This window comes from Triplophysa dalaica, chromosome 3, assembly GCF_015846415.1.
Source record: "Triplophysa dalaica isolate WHDGS20190420 chromosome 3, ASM1584641v1, whole genome shotgun sequence".
Lineage (NCBI taxonomy): Eukaryota > Metazoa > Chordata > Actinopteri > Cypriniformes > Nemacheilidae > Triplophysa > Triplophysa dalaica.
In genome coordinates, this window is record NC_079544.1 from 21,821,646 (window position 1) to 21,832,121 (window position 10,476).

Genomic DNA, 10,476 nt, shown 5'->3' on the forward strand with positions numbered 1-10,476 from the left:
CATTGCTGGATGATAGCGCAGGAACATCATTCATGATGTCTAGATAAGATCTAACAACATTAATCTCTCGCTGTCTGTCTTTTAGATATTCTGTTATCAGAACACCATGAAATGGAGATCTTTCTTTGCTGTTCAAGACATCCACAAGTTCCTGTTCCTCTTTTCCACCTCCCCTTATAGATGGAAGTAGCTGGCTGAGCTCTTTTTGAAAAACAAGTTTGTACTCTGAGCAGAGGTCTTTAAATTTTCTGAGTTTCAGCGGAACGCGAAGCATTGTTAAATGAAGGACACAATGTCTTGTTACCACCATCAGGGAACTGAGGATACATACGAAACCAAGACTTTCCCTTTTTGTTGCTCTCTGGACATTGTGTCGAACCGTCTGACTGGGTTTCCTAAACGAAACGTCACAGTGTTCCAGTGGAGCAACACTGACCGACCTGGGCGAGTAATAAATGAGCACAACCAAGAATGGTAACATTCCAGTGCTGTAGTAAGACATTAATGGATGAATCACGACAAGAGGCTCTTACTAACGGCCGTGAAGAACGTCAGATGGGACTACCCAAGGAGGGGAGCCTCAACTGAGCCTGGAATACGAGCCGCTCCGCCTGGCTCGTAAGCTGGAAGTGCTTAGTGATGGATGGAATGCTTATACTTCGTCCAGTGGAGGAACTAGGGAAGCTGGAACAGGGCACTGAGTCACCTGATGAAGGGGAGAAGCCACTTCACAGGCGTACCCCCAGCTGGCCGTCGGTCTTACCTGGTGTGTAAGACACAGGCAGACACCGTCTCTACACAAAGGTTTTAGAACCTCCCGAAAGTATTGGCCGTAGCCTAACCCGCAGCTCTGCAAATGTCTGCCGGAGAGGCACGCTGAGCCAGTGCCCACGAAGAGGCTACACCCCGGGTGGAGTGACTCCACACTGCCAGTGGGCAAGGGAGATCTTGGGATTGGTATGCCAAAGTGATGGCATCCACGATCCAGTGCGCCAATCTCTCTTGGAGACAGCTCGCTCTTGGAGTCAACTGTCCCCTTCTGCTGTCCTGCAGACAAAGAGCTGCTCAGAGCTTCTGAAGCTCTGTGCGCGGTCAAAGTAGAGGCGCAGGTCGCGTACTGGACACAACACGGAATGGGTTGGGTCTTCCTAATCGGAGGGGAGCGCCTGCAAGTTCACCACCTGGTCCCTGAAGGGAGTGGTGGGAACTTTGGGCACATAGCTTGGCCGTGTCTCAAAAACGCCTGGGGTCGCCCGGCTCAAACAGGGCCATTCCTAGGTCCACAAGGACCACATCAAGGTCTCAAGAGTGTACGGAGCATGGTCAGGGAGGATTCATCCACCTCGCGCCCCTCCGGACTCGTGTAACCAGGTCGTGCTGACCGAAATACTTACCTGCCACAAGATCGTTATGTGAAGTAATAGCGGCGAAATAGATCTTGAGAGAGGTTGCTCTCTAACATTGCTTGAAGTAAGGACAGCACGACATTGATTGCACAGCTCTTAGGGTCTTCCATGCGGGAACAGTCACCAAGTGGCTGGGGCTCTTTCCTGACTGATCGTACTCTCAACGACTGGAGGGAGGTCCCTCAGGATCTCCTCTTCCCGTCCAGGAGCCAAATGTGGAGGTTCAGAGGTCTGGTCTCGTGTGGCAGACCATGCACTTCCCCTGACAAAGAAGGTCCTTCATCAGGGGAATTGGCAAGTTGGGAGTTGTCGTCAGAAGCGTCAGCTCTCAGAACCAAGTCTAGTTGGGCCAGTGGGGCGCAGCCAAAAGAACTTGATGCTCCTCTTCCCTAACCTTGCACAGGACCTGTGGACTGGGGGGAAAGAGTATTTCTGCTTGTCCTGCGGCCAGCTGTGCGCAAAGGCAAACAACTCTAGGCGCATTGAGGTGAACAGAATGCCCCGAAACTTGGGCGGGTGCCTGGCGGTGTAAGTATTAATAACAGGTGTCAGTATTCTATTTAAAATTGATGGTATGAACATGAATGCATGTACTTGTACATTATGTGCATAATATGTTAATATGGCTTTGAGGGTCACATCACCTGACAGCTGTCCCCCCCACTTTTAAAATGGCTGGTACGCCCCTGGCTGTGTCCAAATAGAACACAGCCAACCGTGAACGCAAAATCTTGATAGACATGTCTCGCAGTGCGGACATCCTGTATCCACGAACGCTACTTCAGCATGCTGGTGACCCAAAAAAGCAAGATGCAGGTATTGTGCCTGTCAGACTCAAGGACGAGGCGGTCACACCCAAGGTCACAGCTTCAAGACATGCCTGGCGACAAGTGTACGCTGTGAGAAATTTGGTCTTTTAGGAAATTGGCTCTAATAGACACCTTCAGCTTGCTACCGAAATGCCCAGGGGAAATTGCACGGACCAGGATGAATCCGCAGCTCTGCGTCATAGAATCCAGTAGATAATCAGGAGATAATGTGCTCATCATTTCAGCTTAGTAGGTTCTGAAGAACAAAAGGTGAATAAATGGGCTTGCCATCTTCCATTTCTACCTGTATGTATGGAGCGGAAACTGGCATGCCATTCGCCTACTTCATTGGCCTTTTAAAAGAACAATCAGAGATGATAGGTTCTCAAGATCAAACCCCATTCTGTCCGTTCGACACAACGTCGAGAGACCGACAGAAAGGGAACTATGTCTTTAGATGTGTATAAAGATCTTACATAAAGAAGCGTTATGTTTTTCTAATCTTAGAATGAGCTATTTCTATCTACATACATCGCGGGTCTGCTTGCATGGAATTCTGCATTTTGTTTCTACAGTAGCCCTAAGTGGACAAACTACTCTACAAAGCATGTTCCGTAAATACCGTATCTCCTTAGGCAAGAAGTGAGAGTGACTTTGTCCTGTTAGAGCCACTATAGTGCTTCGAAAAGGAGGGGCAAGTGGTGGAGTTAGGCGTTGGTTGCAATTTGTAACCTCACCCCTAGATGCCGCTACTATCTACACATTGCTACTTCAACTAACATTATCAAATATTAATACATTTTGAAAAACTTTATTACTTATTTTTTGTAAATGTGTAAGCTTATATGAACTTATGTTAAAAAATAAAACTTTATTGTAGAGTGTAAACAAATATTAACAAAATTATGTCAAAAGAAAAAAATTCAACAAGTGTAAATATATATGCTCTTGACTCGAAAAGGACTTCTTTATACTTAAAGCGTTTCCTCATCTTGAGCATTTACAATGTTATTGAAGTGTTAACTGCACTGTGTGCTTGTTATTACCTGGAATGAGGAGATCTCTTCGGCAGTCATAAAACATTCCCAGCTGAAAAGGTCGGCCAAGACATGCCAGTTCAATTGTGCCAAAGTCAGACATCTTTCTGATAGAAAAAAAATACTTTTTGTTAAAAATGCCATAAAAAGTAATGACAGAGGATAAAAAATATGAGAGAAAAAGGTTTATTGTTTATAGACTAGCAGCACTTTTGATTCACACCACATGTTGTGTTCAGTGTCCAAAATTAACACCATCTAAAAATTATATACTAGTTCAAATTTATTTAAGTAGATAAATATTTGGAAATTTCAACATAAAGTAGAATGTGATAACATCATGCTTCTGCTTCAGAGAGACAAGCTAATTATATTTGCAAGGGACATATCTCCAAACCAACATTTGTAAATGCAGCAACAGAATGCTAGTTTCACGAGTTCACCTACACAGATAACAGTGATATAGATAGGGATAATGATAAAGCTTGGTTATGCGTATTTGGCGTGCTGTCCGGGAAGCAGGCTCCGAGCTCGCCAGATCTATCCGAGCCCGAAACACTCTACCTTAGTACGGGTGAGTGCGCCGAGCTCGGAACCGGTCTGAGCCCAGAGCACACCCCCCGGGTTCCTGCAGGATAATGAGCTTGGCAGAGGAGCCGGGGTGGGGGAGGGGTGCTTAATCTTAGGAGAACGAGCAGGTAAGATGGTTTCCCTATTTATTAGCTAGCTCGCTAGGCTGATTGTGTATACGTTGTGATTGCTGATTACACACCAGCTGGCTGGTTATATGCTCCGGCTCCTCCCGAACTTTGTTAATTAAACATCATTTCACGAGTTCACCTACACAGATAACAGTGATATAGATAGGGATAATGATAAAGCTTGGTTATGCGTATTTGGCGTGCTGTCCGGGAAGCAGGCTCCGAGCTCGCCAGATCTATCCGAGCCCGAAACACTCTACCTTAGTACGGGTGAGTGCGCCGAGCTCGGAACCGGTCTGAGCCCAGAGCACACCCCCATAAAGCGAGAAAGTGGGACAGCCGCCGGAGTACGTATACCCCCCAACATGATGCCAAGCGCTGCGGAGGCGTGGCCTGTGTTAAGGTAGAGACGAGAGGATGAGGGCTCCTTGGGAGATGTTGTTTGTTATGGGACGAGAAAGGGGTAGGGGTTCCCCCGAGGATGGTTCAGACTGAGAAGATAAAAGAAGGTGGGTGCCCAATGCAGTGATGAGAAGTATGAATCTAGGAGGTGCTGGCAGTAGTGCTTGGAGAGATTGTAATATTAGGGTTTTCGGGAACTATCCAAATGAACGCTGCTTCATTGCTTCATGCCCCTGTTGTTAAGACTGATACTGGAAAGAGGCAACTGAAGGCGGGGGCCGGCTGTAGCAGAGCGCCTGATGGAGGCTCCTGCTGTGGTGATTGCTGCTGTGATGCTTGCTTCGTGGAAAGTTGTAGATGGCCGAAGGCGAGGCAGAAGCACTGGCCTCTGCGGAGGCGAATGCTGCGGCGACGCCGGCTTCGATGCCTCAGATGGAAGCTCTGGCCTCTGAGGGACGATCGCTGTGGTGACGATGGCTTTGACGTCTTCGATGGAAGCACTGGCCTCTGCGGAGGCGATCGCTGCGGCGACGCTGGCTTCTGCACATAAGATGGAAGCACTGGCCTCTGCGGAGGCGATCGCTGCGGCGACGCTGGCTTCTGCACTTAAAATGGAAGCACTGGCCTCTGCGGAGGCGATCGCTGTGGCGACGCTGGCTTCTGCACATAAGATGGAAGCACTGGCCTCTGCGGAGGCGATCGCTGCGGCGACGCTGGCTTCTGCGCATTAGATGGAAGCACTGGCCTCTGCGGAGGCGATCGCTGCGGCGACGCTGGCTTCTGCACATAAGATGGAAGCACTGGCCTCTGCGGAGGCGATCGCAGCGGCGACGCTGGCTTCTGCGCATTGGATGGAAGCTCTGGCCTCTGCGGAGGCGATCGCTGCGGCGACGCTGGCTTCTGCGCATTAGATGGAAGCACTGGCCTCTGCGGAGGCGATCGCAGCGGCGACGCTGGCTTCTGCGCATTGGATGGAAGCTCTGGCCTCTGCGGAGGCGATCGCTGCGGCGACGCTGGCTTCTGCGCATTAGATGGAAGCACTGGCCTCTGCGGAGGCGATCGCTGCGGCGACGCTGGCTTCTGCGCATTAGATGGAAGCACTGGCCTCTGCGGAGGCGATCGCAGCGGCGACGCTGGCTTCTGCGCATTGGATGGAAGCTCTGGCCTCTGCGGAGGCGATCGCTGCGGCGACGCTGGCTTCTGCGCATTAGATGGAAGCTCTGGCCTCTGCGGAGGCGATCGCTGCGGCGACGCTGGCTTCTGCGCATTAGATGGAAGCACTGGCCTCTGCGGAGGCGATCGCAGCGGCGACGCTGGCTTCTGCGCATTGGATGGAAGCTCTGGCCTCTGCGGAGGCGATCGCTGCGGCGACGCTGGCTTCTGCGCATTAGATGGAAGCACTGGCCTCTGCGGAGGCGATCGCAGCGGCGACGCTGGCTTCTGCGCATTAGATGGAAGCTCTGGCCTCTGCGGAGGCGGTCACTGCGGTGATGCTGGCTTCTGTGCCTTAGATGGAAGCACAGGCCTCTGCGGAGGCGATCGCTGCTGCGACGCTGGCTTTGGCACTGTGATGGAACTACTGACCTCTGTGGAGGTGGTCACTGCTGCGACGCTGGCTTCAGCCCTTGTGACGGAAGCATAGGCTTCTGTGGATGATTCTTAGTTGCCGCACTTGGCTCCATGCTTGAAATGGGAAAGCTGGCCTTGGCTGAGGCTGTTGCTGTGGCAACGCTGGCTTCTTTGCTTGAAACGTAGTGTTGGTCTCTGCCAGGGTAGTCGCTGCTGCGATGTTGACTCCTGCTGTTAAAACTGCTGCTGCAGAGCCTGAGACTTGAGCACTGGCCCCTGAGCCGGCTGAATCGGCGGTGAGATCTCCTGTAAGTGAGATTTCGGCTGGCATGGAGGATGTTCGAACTCATGCGTGTGAAGTATGAATTCTCTAGATGATCTTGGAAATGAGGGTTCGATGAGCTTCCCTGATGATAGAGCGATCGGACCTGATGTAGCTCTTAAAAGCTTCCGATGTCCAGCGCCCTAGTGCTTGGATTTGAGAGTGCGAGAGGCCTTTTTGGGCTGCTGTGGTTGCTGCGCCTATGCGGAAGGAGTGGCCGGAAAAGTGGTCTGCAGGGATACCGGATAGGAGCAGGACAGCTTTGAGGTGCTTTTGGAACCAAAAGCGTGTAGCTGGGCGGTTAGACTCGTCGACGAATAGAGGATCCGATGTGGTTGTGGTCTGGGATTTCCTGAAGTGGAGGTAGGCTAGGAGGGTCTGATAAGGTTGAATTGGTGAGTGGAGATTGAATATGTAAATGAAATGTCCTCTCCTGGTTTGGTCCGTCTTGCTCTGTTTAATGGAAAATGACATAGTCTCTGAATCGACTACTGACAGGTCGGATACCGTTGGATGGGTTAGGGGGTTGAAAATGGATGTTGTGGAAATTTCTGAACATCTTAGAAATCCAAAGAATGCTAGTATAAACATGGTGTCGAGTGTGCGATCGACGTGTTTGGAGTGGTATCCTTTACGAAGGGTGGAAATGCATCTGGTCAATATATCCAGGGTTATGGGTTGCCTTGCATCCTGGCGAGCAGGCTGGGTACGTTGAATGCCCTTGATAAGCATAGATGTTTGGGAGCTGGCTATGGCTGCGGAAGGAGAATTGAATATGAGTTTGTGGAAGAACTGGACTCCACTCATGTAGCCTTTAATTGAGCTGGCCTGGAGGTTTTTTGAAGAGTTTAGGAAGGAGATGAAGGAGGTGATGGTGATGACAGAAAAATCGGGAAAGGGAATGTTGAATGCCAGGTGAAAAGACTTGAAGCTTTTCCATGCAGTTAGATAAGATTGGAGGGTCCTGAGGGAGACGGCTTGGATGATGGAGTTTAGAGAGGCATCGATGAGGGTTTTTAGGGGGTGGTTAACTGGAATATCAGCTCCGAATAGGGAGGTACCGGTGTTGGCAAAGGATCTGCTTCGGGTGCCAGCAGCCTGAACTTCTGGAAGGCAAAACGAGAAAGGGCGTCAGCAATCTGATTTTTTGATCCGGGAATGTGTTTGGCAGTTAGAATGAATTGGTCACAGGCTGAGATCCAGATGAGGCGTCTGAGGAACGGCATTATGGCGGGGGAGTGGGAGCGGCCTTTGTTAATACAATGAACAGTTGCCTCGTTGTCACAGTGCACGATTATGCTGGAAGCTGACCACTCTTTTCCCCATAGGGATGCTGCGACGACCAGTGGATATAGCTCAAAGTGAGCTGAGGATGCTAAAGCATAAGGGATCTCTAAAACCTGGGGGGGCCAGGTGGACGCGAACCAACGGCCTTGGTAAAAGCCTCCGAAACCGACGGAAGGGGCGGCGTCTGTGAATAGGCGAATATCGACGGGGGAAGAGGCCATGTCACTGTAGAAAAATGACAAGCCGTTCCATTGTCTGAGGAATTTTATCCATAGGCTCAGCTCGTCGAGGCAGGAGCTGGATATGGATAACGAGTCCTCTAAAGCGTGTGCGGATGACGCGAGAGAGAGGAGGTGTGAAACGAACGGGCGACCTTGCGGGATTATTCTCATCGCGAAATTTAGATGGCCGAGAACAGACAGAAGCTCGCGTTTTGAGCAGCGGGGATTTGATAATAGGGAGGACGCGATCAAGATCGTTCTATCGATTTTCTCTTTCGGCAGAGAAGCCTGGAATTTAAGCGAGTCTAATTTAATTCCGAGAAATTCGATGGACGTGCTGGGACCTGAAGTTTTGTCTGGGGCGAGGGGAACGCCGAGATTTTTGAAAACCTGTTGGACTTTTGCTAGATGTGCAGCCGGAAACGAGTCGGGAGACGAGATGATTAAAAAGTCATCCAGTAGGTGGATAAGGTAGGGAATTGCATAATTGTTAGAGAGAATCCAGCAAATTGCCTCCGACAACATGTCGAAAATTTTTGGGCTGCTTCTGCAGCCAAAGGTGAGACGGACAGAAAAGTAAAATTTATTGCGCCATCGAATGCCGAAAAGGTGCCAGAAGTCTGGGTGGATTGGCATGACTTTAAATGCTGATGTGATGTCGACTTTTGCTAGCCAAGCGCCATGACCGGCATGTTTTATTAAAGTGATGGCTTGATCGATGTTATGATAGTGCAGGGAAAATTCCTCGATCGGAATGAGGCTATTAATGCTAGGGAAGGTAGAGCCGTGTGGTGACGAGAGATCGAAAATGAGGCGCTTTTTTCCAGAGAATTTACGAGTCGCTATGCCAATGGGGCTGATCCGAAATGCAGGAAAAGGGGGAGCGTCGAAGGGGCCAATAATGAAATTAGCGTCGATCTCCTTTTTAATGAGGAAATCGACTGACTCTGGTTCGGCGAGCGCAGACTGGAGGTTGGGGCATATTAAGCTGTGTGACGGAAGACTGACGACGCCGGGGTTGAAACCGTTCGAGAGACCGGTCAGAAGATAGTCAGTGAATTGAAAGTCGGGGTGCAAGGACAATTCTGAAGACAAACAAGAAATGTTCACGGGAGTCGAAAGGTAATTTTTTAGTTTTTTATTCTGCGTTTGAGACAATGGGCACACGATTCGTGCGTGTGCTCCGCTACAAAATGAGCACACATGCAGGAAGCGACAACGCTGCCTGACGCATCTTCCGGCGTTGAAATTCCTACAAGCCTCCAAATTGCCAGGTTGCCCTTGGGTTTGGTGAACTGGGCGGGTTGGCAGGCGCGGAACAGAGCAGGTAGACTGGGGAGGCGAAGCTGAGCGTGGGGGAAGAGAGGGAGTGACTAGGGGACAATCTAATGTGGTATGCGCAACTGAGCGACACACCGCGCATGTAATATTGCGGACGCCCAGAAAAACCCTGTTATGCAGCTCAGTGTCCAATGCTCCCCAGTAGGGGCACTGGTTCCACTGAGCTATACGAATTGCACATTTGGCGGAGAAAAGTCTGTGATACGTGTAAAAATGCGCGCCCCCATAGGAGAGAGCGAGCTCTGCCACGATAGCGAGATAATCGCCCAGCTCGCGTCTCCTATGAGGGAACGCAGTGCAGATCACGTCAGTGTAGCGGGAAAAAGCAACGATGAATTCGGGGAAAGAAAGCGTGCGGGTGTGGTTGGGTGACTGATTTTTAAGCGTGAGCGACAGATCGCCGTAAGTGATGCTTATATTTTTTTTACTTATCAGTCTCATTTTGATTAGAGCTTAATTATCAAGGCCAGAGTTTTCTTTCTCTTTTTGTGATTCCTGGTGGTTTTGTGACTGTAAAGCACTAACAATTGATTTCATTTTTATAATTTTCAGTGCGACGGTCTTCATTCTCTTCTTTCTCTCCACCATGACTTGGTGCTCTTTTTCAAGCAAATTCTCTCCCCTTCCTATCTTTTCCACAATTATAGCTTCTTGTTTCATTTTCACAAGTCCAATGATGCGGTCCTCAAAGCCAGGTTTCTTCTCCTCCTCCTCTGTTTTGATCAGGATTTCGAGGTAATCGGCCGTGGAGAGAGATTTTGACCTCAGTGCAATTTCATCCAGTCTTCTTAAGCATTCAGAGGACATTTTGATCAGATTCATTAGTTTTTGTTCGATAACATTAAATTCATCTTCAAGTGCATCAAGCATTTGTTTGGAATCCATGAATTTCCCTTTTGCCTTCATAAAGTTGTCCTTTAGCTCATTAATGGTTTTTTTCTCTAATTTTGTTTTATATGACCACATGACTTTTTCCCGTAGATGTTGAGAGTAATGGCAGTTTTCAGGACATACAACGCAATAGCCATCATCACCCATCACAGCACAAGTGCTCAGAGCATCTTCTGCAGGGAGGAAGCAGTCGGAGTGACATGTGAAGAAGCATTTGTTGCAGTTCATGGTGAAAGAGTTGACAGGAGTTCTGACTGCATTCACCACCTCTACATCTTGCTCAAAATTCTCATTTTGTGTCATGTTCTCACTCTCTTTTTTCAAACATTGCTTGAACTTTTTAATCTCACTCAGTTTAGAAAGGCCAGCGGTTATCTGAGGGGTCAGACTTGCCATGGCTTTTTGAAGACGCTCTCGTTCCTCCAAGACCTTTATAGTCAGTGTCAGACTTTTACTTTCAATGGTCCCAAGTGCCTTGAAAAAAGCCTTC

General features: G+C 49.3%; 1 protein-coding gene across 1 annotated transcript; it reads right to left on the bottom strand.

Annotated features, from left to right (window-relative positions):
* Window positions 1-7,135: 7,135 nt before the first annotated feature.
* LOC130417429 (uncharacterized) lies at window positions 7,136-9,536 on the bottom strand. The gene has a single exon (XM_056742991.1). It carries the CDS (start codon window positions 9,534-9,536, stop codon window positions 7,263-7,265), a length of 2,274 nt encoding a protein of 757 aa, XP_056598969.1. The 3' UTR covers window positions 7,136-7,262.
* Between the last annotated feature and the right edge of the window lie 940 nt (window positions 9,537-10,476).